This window comes from Athene noctua, chromosome 8 (assembly GCF_965140245.1).
Source record: "Athene noctua chromosome 8, bAthNoc1.hap1.1, whole genome shotgun sequence".
NCBI classification, from domain to species: Eukaryota; Metazoa; Chordata; class Aves; order Strigiformes; family Strigidae; genus Athene; species Athene noctua.
Window position 1 is genome coordinate 17,208,641 of NC_134044.1, and position 19,552 is coordinate 17,228,192.

The 19,552-nt window shown below is 49.3% G+C and overlaps 1 protein-coding gene across 2 annotated transcripts in view; it reads left to right on the top strand.

Annotated features, from left to right (window-relative positions):
* The window catches only part of P3H2 (prolyl 3-hydroxylase 2), a 74,222-nt gene extending 57,031 nt beyond the window's left edge, over window positions 1–17,191 (top strand). Inside the window, exons 2-15 of one of the 2 annotated variants that reach the window (XM_074912200.1) lie at window positions 443–589; window positions 1,531–1,720; window positions 4,515–4,646; window positions 5,797–5,939; window positions 6,979–7,068; window positions 7,560–7,600; window positions 8,098–8,192; window positions 11,078–11,205; window positions 11,806–11,901; window positions 11,989–12,139; window positions 12,659–12,776; window positions 13,297–13,372; window positions 14,278–14,418; window positions 15,416–17,191. In XM_074912200.1, coding sequence (XP_074768301.1) covers window positions 443–589; window positions 1,531–1,720; window positions 4,515–4,646; window positions 5,797–5,939; window positions 6,979–7,068; window positions 7,560–7,600; window positions 8,098–8,192; window positions 11,078–11,205; window positions 11,806–11,901; window positions 11,989–12,139; window positions 12,659–12,776; window positions 13,297–13,372; window positions 14,278–14,418; window positions 15,416–15,508 — 1,641 coding nt within the window. In that variant the 3' untranslated portion in view covers window positions 15,509–17,191. The other variant, XM_074912202.1, reaches the window with a different exon arrangement.
* Window positions 17,192–19,552: the final 2,361 nt, after the last annotated feature.

Here is a 19,552-nt window from a genome sequence, read left to right on the forward strand (position 1 = left end):
CCATGTACAGGCAGAAGCCCTTAGCCTGCAGATAACTCAGACTCCAAGGCTTGTAGAGAGAGGTCTCAGCAGCTGCTTTCCTCTCTTCTCTCTGTCTCATATCTCAGGAGAGCACCTGGGGCTGAGCAGAGGGTTGAAGCAGCTGAGGTGAGAGGATGTGCAGCTGGAAAATAGGCTGGACCCCATCAACAACAGACCATGTTGCAGAAAGATAACTGACCTGTCTGGCTCTCGGGAACTCCAGCTCTTCCGATTTCCCTTACACTGGGCTTTCCTCTCATCTCAGCCTCTGTGTTCAGGTTTTCCGTGGTTATCCCATCATTGCCCAGAGCAGTGGTGTCAAAAGGGTGTCAGAGGTATAGGCATCAGAGGGTGCAACATATACTATGGTGTTCACTGTCCTATATCATCAACTCACTTGGTCTTTTTTATCTTGTTACAGCTGAACAAGCTGGAGGAGGCAGCAAATGCAGCTCACACCTTCTTCATGGCAAACCCTGAGCACATGGAGATACAGCAGGACATTGAGAACTACAAGACCACAGCAGGGAAGGTCAGCTTGATTGACTGGGAGGCCAAGCAGCACATGGTGAGTCTGAGCTAAAGCGGTGCCCGGGTTAAGTGTCAGGCAGTCTGGAGAGAAGAGATTCAGGAGGCCAAGAGAGCATCATCTATGAATGGGGAGATTCCTGCCAAGGTCCATATTACAATACAGCAAAACTCCCTTTCAGCACTCTTCTTTAAGGCAAGCCAGCTCCTAATTTTTCAAGGTATTCTCTGCTCTTTGTTTGATTGCTACGGCCCCAAACTAGTCCCTCTCTTCAGGGAACTCTGGGGTCATCCCTAGCTGTGAACATGCACCAGCAGTCAGCTTTGATGGATGCCTCCATGGGCACTGACAGACAGACCTTGGCTCATGTGTGTTTCTTTTGAGCTGGGTTCTACCACCTGGGCAGGGTACATGCACATGAGTGGTTGTACTGGTGAGGGTGCAGGGTGGCAGGCAGGAGAGTGACAGCTTTTTCCACCTTCCCAAAGCAAATGCGCAATGAAAATGCCAAGGCCAACCCATCTTTCTGATTTCACAAGACAAAAGGGAGCAGGAGTGGCTGTTCGGTGTAATTAACGGAGGTGCTCATTAGGTGCCATTCTAAGACAGATCTGCTTGGGTCAAGAGCAGTCTTTTCCCTTTACATTCAGTGTTGGGTAGGAAGGTGAAAACAAAGACAAGGAATGTTTTTTCACATAATGCATAATCCAGCAGTGACCCTGAGGATTCCCTAAGTCTTGAGGAGTTCAGAAGAGCATTTAGGCAGCTTTATGAGGTTCCACTGGTCCAAAAGTCCATTGATGGCTTAAACATGGTGTGGTACAACTGCTTACGTCTGGCAGTTACCCAGGGAGGTTGTTCTGTCCCTTTCCGCTTCTACCTTGTTTTGAGAAGCCCCTGCAGTTGGCAAGGGCAGGATGCTGTGGTCTGAGCAACATAGCCTGCTCAATGGTCTTGTCTTCTGCCTACCTGCTTTGCAGGAGGACTACAGTGCCGGAGTAAGGCACTACGACAAGGAGGAGTATGAGCTGGCCATTGACTTCTTGGAGCGTGCATTGGAAGGATACTACTCTGAGGATGAAGATTGCCAGATCATGTGCGAGGGACCGCAGAGATTTGAGGAACATGAGTACCTGGAATATAAGGCTGGCCTCTACGAAGCTATTGCAGGTGAGATCTTTTTGTGTCTTTAGGGTTCTCACCCTTGATCCTGTGATGTTTTTAATTATTGAGTTTGGACCTTTGTCTGGATTTGGTGAAGTGTCTTCCTTTCCATCGCTGCTGCTGGTGAGTAACACTGCAGGAGGCACTTGCAAGGCCAGAAAATGCAAATCCAAAGGACAGGGAACTAGAACATCTCATTTTGAATAGAAGCTGGGCTAGAATAATTGCATTTCCAGATGTGTGGAGCATTTTCAGCTTTCTGTAGCAGCTGGAAGTATAGGTGCTTTAACATAAACTGCCTCGGTTTCCCCCTGTACACAGTCTCACATACCTCCCTGGAATCTAGATTTTGCTGGCCTCTGTTTATATTTTTCTGGTTTTTAGTGCATATGAAGAGAGCAGCAGAGTCGTCTTGGCCATGATCCAGATAGCCAGGAAAGTTGCCAAAAAGGCTCAGAACATAGATTTCCTCCCTGTCCAAAAGGATGGATTTGTCATTAGTGGAGACCCACCTAATTATGATCTTGACTGAAATCTCTGGAGAGAATTGAACATTGCTGTGTAATCTTCAGATTTGCATGTATGGCTCCGAGCCAGAGGGGATTAAAATGGTTCATTCTCAGTAGAAATGAGATTACATTTAATTAGTTGTAAGGGAAAGAAGAGCAATAAATTAAGGTTTGTTTGGTGACAGGAATCTTATTTATCTGCTCATGGTCTTAGAGTTGCTTCAATCTCTGGAGTTTTGCTTCTTGTGTGGAAAACCATTCAGATGCAGATTGTTTTTTGGTTTTGCATAATTCTGTTGTGTGGAGACAGGAAATCTAATTGAAATGACCAAGATGAGAAACCACCAACATACCGGATGAGAAGCCGCCTTTGTTGAGTTTATTTACCCATGAAAAAAGTATGAGAAGTGTTGTAAGGGCTGACTTAATACCAGTGTAACCAGTGTCAGCTGATCATGCCTGCTTTTAAAACCATGACCAGGACACCAAGGGCCATATCAAGCCCTCCAAGAGAGCAGCCTTCAGTGTCAAAGAAAACCCACCTTCCTTCTCACTGAAAGCTGCTGCTCATCAAACAGGATTTGGTCTCTGTTAAATCGTTTCTGTGCTGTGAAAGTTGTGTGCAGCCCCAGTGAGCAGATAAGGTGTTTCTGTGCTGGACCACGTGGAGCACAGACATGGTCATGGTGTGGTGCTCCTCAACCCAGCACATCATCTGGGAGAACAAGCCAGATGGTCTCTGCAAGTGCTGAGACTTGCCTTGGCCAGATATGCCTGAAAATAACAACTCCAAACCCCATGGCCGTTCAGGCACCCAAAGAAACAGGGTAGTGAGGGCACACGGAGGGAAATAAGCTACGTAATGCAACTTCTTTGCTATAGGGAACTAAGTAATTCCTTAGAGGACATCATAATCCAGAGTTTACCCCTGGGTCCAGGGTGCTCAGCCCCAGAGGTTTCAGCAGAGAGTGGGAACACTAATAGACCAAGAAAAGAGCATTTAAGTTACTTCAAAACTCATTTCTCTTTTCAATCCCAATCTGATCTGGTGCTGCTGCATGGGGTTGAAACACTCTCACCTTTCCACTCCAGGGACAGATGCATTTCAGTGAATTGATTCCAGTCTATATAGCCTGTTTCTAGGGTACCTTGACAGTACCAAGAAAAAGCAGTGCTTCTCAGGGATGGATTATTCCAGGTCTAGGATGCTTAAATAGTTTTAAATTACAACAAAATTATTTATGTCCTTTTCCTTCTTGTTCTCCTTAATGTAATACCCTGGATGTGTATGGTAAATCAGATAACTACTCAGACTACCTGCCCAGAGCAAATGGGGGCTGTTTTGAGTTTCCACTTGATTTCATTGCAAATTCCTCAGGCTGTTTTTTTGGCAGCTCTGAGAAATGCTATGGTAGCTGAGCACATGGTTTTTTTCAAGCCTGTGTTTGTTTCTTAAGGTTTTTAATGGTGTACAGAGACAGAGCAAGCAAAGTAGATTTGTAAGTGCATTGCAGCAAAAGGCTCCAAACTGGAATCAGATGTCAGCGTTGGCTTTGGGATTGTACAGCTGATACAACGCCTGTATTGTGGACTCCCACCAATTAAGAAACATTGCTAACGGCAGATGTTTACCACGTGCTTGCATTTCCCTGGGAGATATCTCATCTTTGAGAAGTAGCAAGCTTGGGGATTTTGCTGCCAATATTTGCACCTTAGACCTTTCAGGATTGCGGTGCAGGTGCCTCAACTCAGCTGTGCTTGAGAAGCTGCACCGACCTCTCTTATCAAAACTTCCCTGTGCCTTCGTGAGCTCTCTTGCAGCAGAAAGGAGAGGATTAAAGATGGGCTGAAGGAAGGGAGTATGGAGATGGCTTTTGTGTGGCAGCACATGTGGCCACCCTGTCTTTACATCTCCGCTTGCTTTGTGGGTGTCCTCAGCTTTGGTTTGGCTCTTGTGGTTGAAGATCTACCTGCCACCTGCACATCCCTGCACCCATCTGGCTTTCCTGGAAGAAGCAGCAGCTCCCTGTGCACAAAAGGCTCAAGCTCCCTCTACAGTTAACAGAAGGAGAAAGACATTTCTCAAGGGGGGCAGAAATGTAACTACAACTCCATTGGCTTTGGGAAGGAGCTTGGGCTCTTTCTTTAGGTGCACAGGTCTCACCTGCTGGAACAGAGTAGTGTGAGTTGCATGTCCTTCAGTTGGGGAGATTTAACCTCTCTCTGTCCTCATCTCAGCACCATCACCATCCTTCTCAGTTCAGACTGTCTTCTCCCTCTTTTCCTGGCAGATCACTACATGCAAGTCCTGGCCTGCAAACATGACTGTGTCCGGGAACTCGCCACACGTTCAGGCCGAATCTCGCCCATCGAAAATTTCCTCCCCCTCCATTACGACTACTTGCAGTTTGCCTATTACAGAGGTAAAGGCTGTCTTTCTCTTTCCTCATAGTGCTTGCTGAGTTTTATTACATTTTGTAAAAGTTTGAATTGTTCCATGTGGAAATCAGGATATTGCCTTATGGTGTTTCTGCTACAGTGATGCAGTGGCATGATCTGGGTCAGGAAGCAGCAAAGGACATCATTGGAAATTGTCTCTTCAAAAGTCAGGTTGATCAAAACGCAATTAAGTATTTTTGTCAAAGTGTTTTAAAACATCAGTTGAGTTTAAAAAGCCCATCCTTTAGCTTAAACATTATTATTCAAATAAATCATGCTTTTTTAGGGTCCTTTCATTTGCTTTTTGATATTAAAGTTCAGTTTCACATTTTCTGAAACCAACTGATACATTTTCTAAGTTACTATATATCAGATATACAAGTTAGCCCAAGCTTATCCCAAGATGCCAGTTTTCGCTAATTACCAAATATTCTAGGATTCACAGTAAAGTTGCAGAAGTTGGCAAAATATTGCAAAATATCAGGAGTTCACAGTGCTGTAAAATACTGCCAGTCGTGTAGTTCTGTATGGTATTTTTCTATGTTCCGTTTCATAACAGAAAATCTAGGCAGAATTCTGCTATCTCAGGCTTGTGCTAAGAGCTCTTTCCTGAGAAGGGCAGAATGTGTGAAGGTCAAAATTGCTACTCAAACCTAAAGCTTCTTCATTCATCAATGAAATGGGAAGAAAGCTGGAGGAGTCATCAGCATTTTGTGCGTGGTGTACAGACATTTTATTCCTCTGCTCAATTAGAGGCTTAATGTGGTGGGTAAAACTCCCCAGAGCCATGAGAGATGCTGCAGAGCAGAGAGGCATTTGCTGACAGGCTGCATCCACATCCTGCCCATCCAGTTGGATCGTTTGGATACTGTCTGACCTGTGCATGACTGCAGAGAAGTTGTGTCTCTGTGCCTCAGTTTCCCTGCCAGTGAAATGGAGAAGTTAAGACAAGGATGCATCAAAAGAGCCTTGTAAAATGCTGGGCTCACCCTTCAACAGATGGAGAGCTCAGTCAGTGCCCTCCCTCTCAGCAGGCTCCCCTCTGCCCCACTGTGCTCTCTGTGAGCCCCTGGCACTGCCAGAGGGGCTGTGACCACCTCTGCCCCCCCTGACAACTCTTGTGTTGCTTCCCAGTTGGTGACTACATAAAAGCCCTGGAGTGTGCCAAGTCCTACCTCCTCTTCCACCCAGACGATGAAGATGTCTTGGAGAACGCAGGTTATTATGAGGGCCTCTTGGAAGGTACAGTGGATCCAGGCACCATCAAACCCAGAAAGGTGAGACTGAGTGTCACCTAAGAGCCCTCGGCAGGAGGCTTTAACAAAAGCATCAACTGGAAATAAAAGCAGCTTGGCAGCTTTCCCACAGTGGAACCACTTTGAAAACATGTGGAGCTGCTGGACTAGGTGGCGATGCTAGTTGTCAGGGTGCAAGTCCAGAGTCACTGGTGTGGGGGGGAAGCATCTTTAAATGGGCACTTAGCTTAGCAAAGCCCAAGCAGGGTCAGGGAGGGCGATGACTGAGTACCTCAACAACGTAAACCCTCCTCTCGTTCAGTGCTCCAGAGGAGATGTGGAGGAGGAATGCAGTAGAGCACTGCGCAGAGGGCAACCTCTGTTAAGAGAGGGCTGAGAAATATTTTCCCAAGGGGAGGCTGGGATGTCGATGTTACTCTCAAGTCACTGAGCTTGGAGTTCAGTGCTAAGCCAGACAGTTCTGTGGGGAGTAGCTTTGCTATCAGAGGGTTAGGTTGGGGTCAAACAACGAAACAGTATGAGTTCAGTCACCCAGTGGGACAGGCTTCCTCTCCGGTCTAAGCAGCCTTTATCTGCAGCCCTGGGGCTGACTTTCTCATGATGCAGAAGAGAAGTTCCTCCTATCCCATCACAGCCCCGTTAGAGGCTCATTCCCCTTGAGCCATAAGCAGAGGGTAGGGAGGAACTGGATTTTCCATTGCCTTGGGAATTCTTTGATTTCCAGGTAAATTTGGTAAAATGCTAAAAAAGGAAAGAGAAATTATAAAGAAGAAAACAAGAACAATTATAATTTCTTCTCTCAATGCTCAGCACTCCCTGCCAGCTATGGACACGTATTTTGGGGCTTCAGGCTTCCCGAATGAGTTGCTGAGCATCTCCCTTTCTGTAACATAGCGAGTGGCTTAGCCCCATGTCCTGGCTTGCTCTAAGGCGTGACCCCTCACCCCATAGGAGCCTGTGGTGTGCATGAAAAGCAAACCCCCTCTTGAAGCAGAGGTGCACTGCAGGCGTCTTGTGGAAGCTATGTGTGCAACTACTCCCCTTTTCCTCTTCTTTTCAGGAAGCAAAAATGCTGCTGCGGCGCCATAAGCTGGAGTCTCACCTCTTGCAGGTGGCTGCGGCCGGCCTTGGATACACCTACACGGAGCCGGTAATGCCCGGGTCTGCTATGGAGAGACCCTTAGGAGTTCACAGCTTTAGGAACAGCTTTGGCCGTCCCCTCTTGTATAAACTGAATCCCATCTAGATGACTCAGAAGCTGGGTCTTGGCCTGATTTGTTCCCTAATGAAAAATGGTGATGGCAAAGCAAGGAAGGCAGCTGTTCTGGGGCAAAGGAGAAGCAGACGTAGCCTAGTCCAGCTCTCCTGCCAAGGTGTCTGGCTGCATCTCAGCCACTGTCGTGGTGGGGTGGGACAGAGGAGGCTGGGCAAACTGGTCTCCTCTGTACTCACCATACGATGCCAGTTTGGGTTGGAGCCACATTTTCAATTTGGTGACCCCAGGCAATTGCCCAGAGTTGTGTGGGGTGGATCTATACCAGAGGGGCTGGCTAATGTCCCTGGGGGCGAGGCAGAGCGGGTGCTCCCTTGCTTCAGCTCGAGCATTAAATCGAGAAGCATGACCTCTCTCTTTTCCCACAGAACTACTGGAACAGGTACGGCGCCCGCCAGGATGAGCACAGGTGAGACACCACCCGCCCCAGCTGAGCTCATGGCTTCACCAGTCCCCACAGTGGGGTGAAGGGGATGTGCCCATAATGGGGTACCAGCCTGCCACTCGGGGGTGCTGCCCATCCACCCCAGAACACTGTCATGGTTGAATTAGGGCCCTTTGCACCTTACCATTACAAACATTCCCTCAAGCACCTTGGTTTAGCTTAGTGCCTCAAAACCAACTATAGTCTAGAGGGAACTTGGTCAATGAGGCAAGTTGTGCTGTTCAGGTTTGTTGGTGTCTGTGCTTTGCTGGTACAAATTGTTGTTCCCATTACCACAAAACCACAGTTTGCCACAGGACAGGGTGAGGGCTTCTACTTGTATCAGTGTGACATTTGTACAAGGTACCAATTTGCCTGTTTTTTTCACGTATTGGTTTCCAAAGGGTACAAAACAGTGCAGTTCCCAGAACTGGACACCTGTGTTCAAAGTAGTGATGTTCCTCTTCTCTCTTGCTCCTCAGTGTCCCATCAAGTATTAGCAGTGAACCAGAGGATGGGCCTCGGCTGTCCCTGGCAAAGAAACCAATGCCAAAACCAGATCGAGAGTTGAAGGAGGGTAAGTCTGATAGAGATGTTTCAACAAAATCAGAAGGTTTTTTCCTGTTGCTAGAGACTGCAAACTGCAAAGGCTGTCTGCTGAGCAATGATTGCAAATCCTATCTAAGGGGCTTGAAGTTTTGTTTAGGAGACAGAAGTCTTATATGCTGCCACAGCATTTCTGGGTCTGTAGATCCCACCATCACTGCTCTGGTCTTGGACTTGCTTTTCCCACCTGCTGAGCTGCTCAGTACAAAGCCCTGAGGTGTGGAGGTGGGAGGCTGGGTTCTCCTCACCATGGGAAAGATGGCATCAGCAGTCTTTCCCCCAGATGCTTTTAAGATTAAAGTGTTTCCTGTCGTCCAGGCCGCAGAAGGATGGATGCTGGAGGCATTAGGTTTTGGGAACTCCAGTCCCGATGCTTTACTAAATGTGCTGGATCACACCGTATTTACAACCATTTCTGTTTGCAGACTGGCTTGTGATTTCATGTTTTGGCTTACATCAAATCACTTGGTTTTAAGGCATGTCAGCAGACATTTCAACTGATTGCAGCACATTTTCAGTGACCACAGAAAATACTATAACATCTTCTACTAAAGACAAGATTTCCCCCATAACAATTTTGAAATACTATATTGTAGCCAAATACCAAAGCATATTCCTCACTGCAAAACAACGGGATGTCAAGCCAGGAGGTGTCTTGTGTCTCCAGTGGGCCAGCTCCACAGCAGCAGGCAATTAAACCTCCCTGTAATGCAATGGATGGTTGTGCTTTTTCGGGAATTTCACAGCTTTCTATGGCCCAAGCTGCTCAGTGTCATGTTCAGAGTATTGTTATCCCTTCTCTAGCCATACATAAAATAGGCAAATACCACAGGAAGATCCTGAAGGGCTTGCTTAAGCCAAGAGCCGATTGATTTATATTTGTTGGCCTGTTTGTCTTCTATAACCAAATAATTTCAGAATGCATCTTTCTCTGCTTTTTCTTCTCTCTATGCTTTTATTCTGGTTTAGTTGCAGAATGTTTCCAAGTTTACAAAGAAAACTGAAACCATTCAAAAAGAAAATGGGATTTTTGTCCATCCAGCTGTTTTCTTTCTCTGTTGTCTTCTTTTCTTTCTCTCTTTTCACTTGGCAAAAGAAGAGAAAAGCCCAACAGAAAAAATGAAAAGTCCATTTTAATTTTGTACTCCTCATCTTGTACTCTCCTTTCCCCCTTTCTCCTTTCTGCCAATTCCTTCACCCTCAAAAGTCCAAAGAATTCCCCAGTTTCTTTGGGGTGTTTTTCACAGAGCCTACATGTGGGAAACAGGTCTCTCTCTCTGCTGGTGCTTAGAGGTGGTAGGGATGAGGAAGGTAGCCGGGAGCACACTGCTGGTGTGGGACAAGGGTTCAGTGTTCATAGCACAGGGCAGCCTCCACTAGTTCTCTGGGAGGAACAGAAGCAACTGGAGAAGTGGTGAGTGATGCCTTCCAGGTTCATCCCTCCTGCCTACGGCTGGGGATGAGCAATATCTGATCTGGAAAACTCAACCCTGAGTTGGAGTGTGCCAGGAGTTTGGATTTCAGAGTCCTGTTTCTGATCCAGCTGCATTTATAATAAATGCTATTATTGAGCAACAAGAACAGCAAAGTGAACGTGAGGAACATCCCATATTTTGTGTTCCCAGAAAACCTAACTCTTCAGAAATAAAGTTGTGGGCTAGTGGCAGGGCTCTGCCCCCAGGGTTATGTGTCCTTCACAGGCCAAGGAGACCTTCCAAAAACACACAGTGTGCCTCAACAGACAGGAAAAATAGTAATTATAAAAGCAGCGTAATAGGGAAGTTTCCTTGTGCCACATGGTGAGAGGAGCTCTCTGGCTTTGTTTCTTCTGTTTTATTGTGGCTGTGTGACAACAGATAATTTTTCCACGATTTAGATGCATTTCACCTTCCTCCTGGAGAAACATCTGATTTAAGTTTTTATTGTTGCCATGTCTTTCATTCTCTCTCTTCAAGGAGATGAGGGGAAGAGGCTGCAGAAGATTGTGATTTAGTGGCCTTGACATGTTTTTCTGATCATGTAAATTGGATGGGGATGTATCCAAACTTCTTGTAAAGAGCTAATCTCTCTCTTTTTCCTTGCCAATTAGCTTAGCATGTGGCAAGGCTTAGTTGCCCCCTACCAGGCAGGAGCCCAGGCGTGTGCAAGCCCAGCCACAGTTGTATTCCCATCCCAGGGATGCTTACCTGGGATCTCCAAAATTCAGCCAAGCCATTGGCTTCTGGCAGGCAGAGGGAGGCATCTTGGAGCCAGGGAGCAAGGGATGGCAGGGACAGCCATGGCAGCTTCTTTGCCTCTGTGGAGGAGGATTGTCCTCAAGGTCCTTCGGCTTGCTCACTCCCAGCCCTGCTTTTTGGTGGAGTACAAGCCATGCTTGCTGCAAGCTCAGCACTACATTAGGTTTTCTATGTGTGTAAAAGACAAAAAAACCTACTGATGACAATTGCAGAGAGTGGCTTTGCATACCAAGCCAGCAAGATCCACGTAGCGCAAATGCAGTGGAAACTTATGGCCTCGGCTGATGCTGGCTGCTGGGCAGGAGGGCCAAGTTAGCCGGGGTCTCTCTCTGTGTCCCACTGGATTCTGACATTTTCCGGCTGTGGTCCCTGCATTTGTAAGGCAGCTAATGAGAAGGTGGAAAATGCTGATACTCTTGCAGCAAATTGGTTTAATCTCCAGGTGTTTCCTTTGCTTCTGTTTGTTTTGTTGCTGTTGTGAGGCCAAACTCTGCTCTCTGCTGCAAAGCTCTTTCCCTGGCAGCGCACCCGGCTGGCTTCAGCTGGCCCTCAGCCATGGTACAAGATGGCAACAAGGCCAGGGCATGTTCAGCAGGGTTGTTTTGTGTCTCTCCATCAGGGGGTCCGCTTCTCTACAGCGACGTGAAGTTTGTCTACAACTCACAGCAACTGAACGGCACCCAGCGAGTGCTACTGGATAACGTCATCTCAGAGGAACAGTGTCGAGAGCTTCACAGGGTGGCCAGTGTGAGTAGGCAATGCCCCTGGAGGGGACATGACAGCCACCTGGGCTGAGTTGCCTGATGCTCTCCCCAGCGTCTGGCTTGTGAGGGCTGAGTGTGTCATTGGCCCCTGCAGAGGTTCTGGCTTCATGCCTCACTTTTGAGTGTTGCAGCTGATGTCAGAATGCCCGTGGAGAGCAGTCAGACACTTATCCCCATAACACACCCGTAACTGCAGCACAGGAGCTGCTTTTCCATCTTGGGCCATTCTTAGAAACATGCAGCAAGACAGAGCCTGTGCAGAAATAGCTCTTTGCCACATGTTATACACAATCCCAAAGAATGTTTATCCACATGCCTGGTTGAGCCTTCTCGTTCATCATCAGCTGAGCCTGGGAAGGGAGTGAGGATGCGTAAACATCCCCAGATGGGAGGTGGGTGTCTGTTTTCCAGCATCTCAGAATGGACCCTGTTCATGGGGAGCTGCAGTGCCTTCCCACCCAACTCACCTGTCCCGGTGAATGCAGCCCTGGGGGATTTGGGGAAGAGGGTGCCAGGTGCTTCCATCGCAGGTCCCCCTCTCCTGGGGAGCCAGTTCACCTTCACTCATGTTCATGTCTCTCAGGGGATCATGTTGGCTGGAGACGGTTACAGGGGTAAAACCTCCCCCCACACCCCGAATGAGAGATTTGAAGGAGCCACCGTTCTCAAGGCCCTTAAGGTACATCTTCTTCCCTCCTCCTGTCCATGTCCTCCGTCCCAGCCAGCATGCAGCACTGACCTTCTCTCACCCCTTCTCCTTGCCCAGTACGGATATGAGGGCCGCGTCCCGCTGAAGAGTGCCCGGCTCTTCTACGACATCAGTGAGAAGGCTCGCAGGATCGTCGAGTCCTACTTCATGCTGAACTCCACACTCTACTTCTCCTACACCCACCTGGTGTGCCGCACCGCCCTCTCTGGTGAGAGCTGGGGGGCTGGCGGCAGGGCAGGGCTGGGAGGACAGGAGGGGTTCAGCCCCCCACGGGGTGTTTACAAGTGGGTGACCCAAGCCTGAGAGTAGCTCTCTTTTGCTTGATGATTAAGGTGGTGGCTGAGAGCTGAGCAAAGTCACTGTCCCCACAGTAGCAAAGGGTGGGCACTGCTGTCCTGAAGAAGCTCATTTCTCGCATGTCTCTTTTTTTTCGTGTCTCCAACTCTTCCTCTTCTCCCTCTTCTCTTGCCTCCTCTCACTGTCCCTTCTCCTTTCCAACCCCCCAGCTTTCCATCTCGCTTCACTGCAGTAAGGAACAAGCAGAGCTATGCAGATCTGAGTCTTCCCATGTTCTCTTTTCTCCCCAACTCTCCCTTCCTCTCACCTGTGAACACCATCCAAAGTGGGGTTGAGGCAGGCTCCCCACTGTGATGGACCCCACAGAGCATGGCATTTCCATTTCATCCACCCCTTCTCCTTCCCCCTTCCTCCACATGGTCCTGCCTAGGTCAGCAGGAGAGGAGGAATGACCTGAGCCACCCCATCCATGCTGACAACTGCCTCTTGGACCCTGAGGCCAATGAGTGCTGGAAGGAGCCTCCTGCCTACACCTTTCGGGATTACAGGTGGGAAGGAAGTGGGGGATGCCACTGGGGACCCTCCCCAAGGCAGGGCATCCTGTTCCACAGGCGTAAGCCCTAAAGCTGGAACATCCCAGCCGTGGCAAAAGTGAGATCCAGAAGGTAGTGTCTGGTGGCAGCAAGCATCATGGCTAAGCTTCAAGCCAGAGTTTAACTCTGATTGCTTTCTGATGTTTTAGGGTTGGGAGATTCCAGCTGTGGCCCACAGGACTGTGTCTCTGTCAGGTGTTCTTGATGTAAAATGGGAGGATGGGAGCTGGTGGGACCCAGGGGACATTCTGAGAATTGTTCCCCAGCCAAGGAGAGATCTGCCAGTTCTTAGCTGTGGCTCCAAAATGAGGGCAGTTTGGGTGGCTCTGACTGGCCCACAGCAGGACCTCCCGTGCCTGGCAGCCCCTCCATCTTAGTGGAGTGTGATGCAGGATCTGCCCCGGAGGCGAGGGTCAGTCAGCCCCAAGTCTTCCCTGCTGCTCCCCTCACAGGGGTCTCCCTCTTCCTCCCCCAGTGCCCTCCTGTACATGAACGCAGATTTTGAAGGAGGCGAGTTCATTTTCACTGAGATGGATGCCAAAACTGTGACGGTAAGTCAGTGCTGTGAACCAAACACTGTTCTTCAGCAACCTGTGCTGGGGCTCTGGGCTTCCCCAGGCAGTCTGTGGCTTCTACCTTGCAAAGAGCCCGTACAAAATCTTGCTGGCAGAGGTGCACAGACCTTCTGTGCCCTCCCCAGAGGCTGCACTGAGCAGGAAACCTGCAGACCAGCGGGATGGCTGAGAGTCATCCTGCAGGACTGCTGAGCTCCCACCCCATCTTGTGGCGAAACATGAAGCAGTGCCTGTCTACACTGTGCAGCGTCTGGCCCAAAGCAGGTCACAGTGGTGGGCATGAGTCTCTGAGAGTGATGGGGCTCAGGCACAAGCCCTCACCTCTGCATGGGGCCACTGGGGAGTCTGGGCACCCCCATCCATGGTTGGGCAGAGCATCTGGACACCGTGCTGGGGCTCTGAAGTTCAGTAGTTGCTGGAGGGTAGATGGCATCTACCTAAGACCAGTGCAAGAGGGTTGATTTGGTTGGCACTTCTACCCCAGAGGTCCCACAGGATACCTGTTGTGGTCTCAGCAGAGAGAAGAAAGGCATTGGACAGCCTGTGCCAGGGTTTGCTTGTGTTTCCTTGGAGCTGTGCCATGGCCCTGTTTTGCCATTGGTGGTCACCTGCAGGCTTTGCAAGGACTCCATGCCACCGCCTCCTTTCTGTGTGATGGCTGCACAGCAGGATCAAGTCTCACACCTACCTGTTTACCCCACACATTTTTATAGCCATGCCCAGAGCTCTGCCTGTCTTCCAGAGCAGCTCACTGGGTCCTGGGGTGATGCAAAGAGATGCCCAGTAAGATCCCAGGACCTGGACCATAATGAGCCCAGGCATGGCCAGTGCATTTAGTTGTGCTGCTCGCTGCCACCTTGGTGCTGTCTGTTTTCCCACAGGCCTCCATCAAGCCCAAGTGTGGACGAATGATCAGCTTCTCGTCGGGCGGCGAGAACCCCCACGGGGTGAAGGCGGTTACCAAAGGTCAGCGGTGCGCTGTGGCTCTCTGGTTCACCTTGGACCCGCTTTACAGAGAGCTGGTGAGTCCCTCCATCACGATGTGAGGGGAGCTAGCAGGGTACTGGAGGAACCTGGGCCGCCTTCAACCTCCAGTCCCAGCACATCTGTTTTCCCCATCACACCCCCCACAGCCGTGTTCCCATCTGCTGCACCACAGGGGCATGAGCTGGTGGCCCCGGGACTGAGCAGTTTTCCCTGCCAGCCATGCTCCTGGACACCCATCACCCTGGGTCCATGGGGTGTGGGGCTGGGCTGGGGTGTTGCGCAGGGTGCGGGAGGGCTCTGTGCAGGGCTGGGCTGGCCATTTCTGACACCTAGTGGCAATAACCTGATGAACGGGCAAGTCCTCCACAGCCAGCCACAGCTCAGAGGCCAGCGATGTGCGGCTGCTGCCAGGTCCTCCAAAGCAGTTTGGTAGCCTGAAGTTCATGGGTCTGGGCACCTGGATGCCTTGGGAGATCTGGGCTGTGATGCCTTTCAACAGGTAACCTCCAAGCAAAACTAAATGCAGGGAGAGAGCAAAACCCTTGTGCCTTTGCCTTGTGAAGCAAGTGGGCTGAGAGATTTTGGAAGAAGCTTGTTTCCAAACACACACTTTACTGTCTCTCTGCTTTTCGGCACTAGCTGAAATCCCTCCGTGCTTGGTGCATGTATGGTAGGAGATCTGCCCTGCCCAGGAGCTGGAAATCCACACCAAGCAGAGGGGACGGGTACACTGTGGCAGTCACTGCTAGTGAAGTGTGATAAGGAAACAACAGTACATCAGCTCTGCATCAACCATTGCGGGCCCTGGAAGGAGGAGGGGTTTAGGTATTGAGGTGCAAAATGATTTGATTCATTATGCCCAACAAATCCCCAGCTCAAGTCCCAGTCTGTCCCTTGTCCTCTCAACTACACTCATGGTCCTTGGATGAACTGCTTGCTGTGGGGTCCTCCCAGCAGGCTGAGCTGCGCTGAATAAGCTGAAAGCAGGCACTGAAGCTCTTCTGTTACAGTTTTTTCCCTTCCCTCTTGCAGGAGCGAATCCAGGCAGATGAAGTGATTGCAATGTTGGACCAGGAGCATCTAGGACCCAGCGAAATGAACATCAACCCAAAGGATGAGCTATGAACTAGGCCAAAGACTTTTTCTATTAAATATTTATTTAATATTGTTAATCTTATTAGAACCCTTCTATTTTTGTACAGAGTGCTGTATAAATTAACAAGTTAATATGATTGTGGAGTTTCAGGAGTGCCTATCCTGTGTTTAGTACAGCTCTTGCTGGGACCCCTCAACTCTGCGCCAGCATCTCTTGCTGTGACTTTGCTTCTGGAATTCCCTGCTGCTGGTAGAACCCAAGGTTAGAAGTCATCATTTCCAGGTCCATGTTGGAAAGTAGCTGAAAGGCTCAGGGATGTTACCGTGCCATGGTATTGGGTGATCATGGTGCAACTTTGTGCTCCGGGTGTCCTGACTGCATCCTCCTGTCCTGATGGTGCAGGAGCAGCAGTGTTCATGGTGTGGTAGCATCTATTTCCTCAGAGTATTTCTGATCCAGGCTGAGGGTGTTGCAGTGAAAGCACATGCTGCTTATCACAAGGAATTTACTATGCCAGTAACTGCTGATAAGCTAGTAAACCATCCCTGTCCCACCATTAAATTAACTCCTGTGTGTGGGATCAGAGCAGCCCCTACCACAGTCAGAACGAACACTGAAATCACAGAACTGCCCACATCCCAGACATACGGACAGATTGTATTTTGACCCAACAGCTACTTCTGCTGCTAGAAAGCAGTTTCTAAAAGGCAGGTTGCAGCAGTCTTTGCTGTTGAATTTACTGCAAGGCTGCTGTCTCAAGAAAGCACTGCAGGGATCTTGGCTGGAGTTAGCATCCCTGAGCAGGTTTGCTCAGCTCCCTGCTGCATTGGCACTTTCTCAGGCCTTTTCTGATCCCCTCTGCCAGCTTTGGCATTTCCAGGATTTAACATCTGTAATAGGGAATTGTCATTTCTCTTTGTTCATACAGCTTGTGCCTATCCAAATCTTTCAGGCTCAGCAGCATCCTCTTCTCATCCAGTCACTAGCTCCAAAGCCGTAGACAAGGATGGTCCTTCTGCAGAGACCTCAAAGCTGGTCCTGGGCAAGATAAAGGGGAGCTCGGTGCATCTGGAAAAACAAATGCCCAGACTGTGAAGATGCCACCATTAATGTCTAGAAAATGTCATTTGCTGCACCTCCTCCAATGTGGAATTTGCAGGGACAAAAGTACTGACTGTTTCTGAGCCACCAGTGTAGCTTGTTTCTTGGAGGTTATATCTCCCTTCCTCATAGACTGTTGAAAAGATTCATTGCATTGGCTCCCAAAAGAACTGCCCAGAGGTCTCTGCTTTCAGAGACCCTTCCCTGCTTAAGTGCTTCCCCTGTAAATGCTTAGCCAACCTTTTTTAAAATAGCTGGAAGAAAAGCTGGAGGGAAGAAGGGGAGGGCAGCTGGGGAGCTGAAACAGTGCTTGTGTTGTCTCCCATCTGCAGTACGCTATTACATCCAAGGCTTGACTCCTACATGCTGCACTTTCAGCATGAGTTTGAGCTTGTCATCCCCCAACACCCACATCTGCCTGAGTGCATCCTGCAGAGCTGCCCCCTCCAAGCAGCTCGGTGCAGCCCCTGCGCTGCCGGGGGCTGCTGGGATCCCACCAGCTGGCCCTCCTGCGGGGACGTGGAGGGGCATCACAGGTCATGGTTTGTTTGCTGCTGTGGTGGTTAGCCAGAGCTGTGTCTAAATCCAGGGGAAATAAACTAAACACAACATCTGGGCCTGTCTTTGTCTTTCTTTAGACAAATATTAGAAGGGGAGTCTGGGGGTTATGTGGTTTGTCTCACGATGGTGCCTCTTCCTTTGGGGTTTCCTGCTCCAGTCCCTATAGCACACACATGCATCCCCATCCTGGAGGAAAGACTGAGGCACCGATGTGGCCAAGATTAAGGAAAGCTCTGTGTGTGCATTTGCCTGCCTGTCCATCTCCTTTGCTGTGCATCCAGCCACCTAATAACTTGTGCACCATTGGCACACTTCAGGCAATTTGGAGAGCAGGAGGAGGGTGTCACAGCCCCTGTGCACTGCTGGGGTGTGCTGCAGGCTTGGAGTGAAGCTTTGGTAGAGAACAGAGGAGCAGCCTCAGAAGGATGTAACTTTTTGGGACTCAATTGCAAACACGAACCCTAAATCCTGGGCCATGCCGTGCACCGTGCTGCTCTGCTGCTGAGACCTGCCTTCGGCCCGTGCCAGGGTGAAGCCAGGAAACAGGAATGCGGTGAGTCAAAGGCACTTTCCTGTTTGTTTTTCCAGCTCTCTGCTCTGGCAAAGTCTAGCTGAGAAGTGGATTTGTATTTCTGCTGCAACAGCAGAGGTGGTTGCCAAATTTACTGGCACACTGTAGCCTCATAGGAGCAAGTTACAGAGCTCTTTGGGATGTGCACCAAAATAGGCTTTTGGGTCTCTGCGGGAGAGCTGAGCACGCACACGACCAATGTGATCAGGCAATGCCCGTTTATTACAACTAAGAAAGCCCTTTTGTAATGTTCTCCCACACACGTGAGTAACATGCAGTACAAGTCCTCAAGATTGCACAGTTAACTTAGCCCGCGCTTTAAACCTTCTTATGATTGGATAAAAAGTGCCACATCAGCCTTGCCAGGCTTCCTGCCTTGTGGAACTTCCTCTTCCATCCCAACCCCTTCCAGGAGTTGTTTGTCTTGTCGAGTTTCTCCCCCCTCATTCAGGGTCACATCCTTATCGCATTCTTGCTCGGCTGAGGCTCTTATCACTCTTGTTCTCATGCAGGATTGCTCACATGTCCATTCTCTCACAGAAAGTCCTCCTCTTGAATCCCAACAGGTCTCTTTTGTATCTGAGTGGGATGGGTTGCTACCAGGGTGGCTTGGCCTCTGAGAAACTAATTCTAACTCAGATATGATGCAGGGGCCTGGCATCTGCCCGAGCTCTCAGGGTCACATCCAGACTGCCCACGGGGCACTCACATCCCTGGAAAAAGAAAGCTAACAACAATACCAAAAGTATGCACTCCTCTTTGGTCAAATACTCCCCAGGGACAACCTGGTGCATTAACATTTTTGCTTCCTGCTACAATGGCTCACGTTGGTTATTCCTCTCTTGCCCTGCCAGTCTGATAATTGCTGCTTCCTAAACCCCCTCCATGAAGCAGCTCCTGAAGGAGGCAGTGCCTGAGATCACACCACTCTGACAAAGCTAATGCACATTTCAGACCAAGGCTCCTGGGTCAGCTCTGAGCTCCTCTAGCCAAGGCTTGGCCACGTAAGGGAGCCACAACATACTTAATGTGATGGCCATTTGTTATACATGTCCCGGTTCTATCATGGGTAATAGGAGCGGTTTGGTGATGGAGATGGTTGAACCGTGTCTTAGTTCCTTGTTAACTCTGCCATGCCCCTCCTAATACTAATAATATATGCAGAGTGGGATTAGCAGGGTTGATTTATGACAGTCAACTAGAAAAAAAACAACTCATAAAGGAAACTTAATAGAATTAAAAACTATTTAACCCAACAACTGAATCGGCTCTGTGTGTTTGTGTATGCGTGGGTGCAGCCGTTGGTCTGAAAGCAAAGCTCTGTGCAGTGTTACTCAATGCCAGAGGATTTTACTAGCAAGGAGCCTTGCATTTGATTTGAGCGCCACGTTTGGTCGCCCCTTGCCCAAGGCTGCTGCTAGGAATTGGGTGGAGGGCTGGAGGAGCCCAGTCTGTACCACAGGCACAGGGAGTCATTAATTTTTCAGGAAAAAGTACAGCTGAAATGGATGCTTTCATCAGGGAGATGAATCATTGCACTTCACAGTCAGGGATGTGGCAGCAGAGACTGCGATAGCGAGGGCACAGAGGCATTGGGAACAGCAGCTAGCAGGGGCCATAGTAGCCCAAGGCACCTGACGCCTTGTACAGAGGGTAGGAACATGGAAAACACCTTGTACAAGCAAAGAACCACCAATGAAGGCCAGCCGAAAGTCTGAATTTAAGCTCCTTTAGGCTGTAAATGTCTTACTGCAAGTGGCTGATGAAAGTTTCCCTCCAGCCAATATTCACCCCTGAAACCTCACCTGAAAATAAGACTTACAGGTATTTACAAATCCCT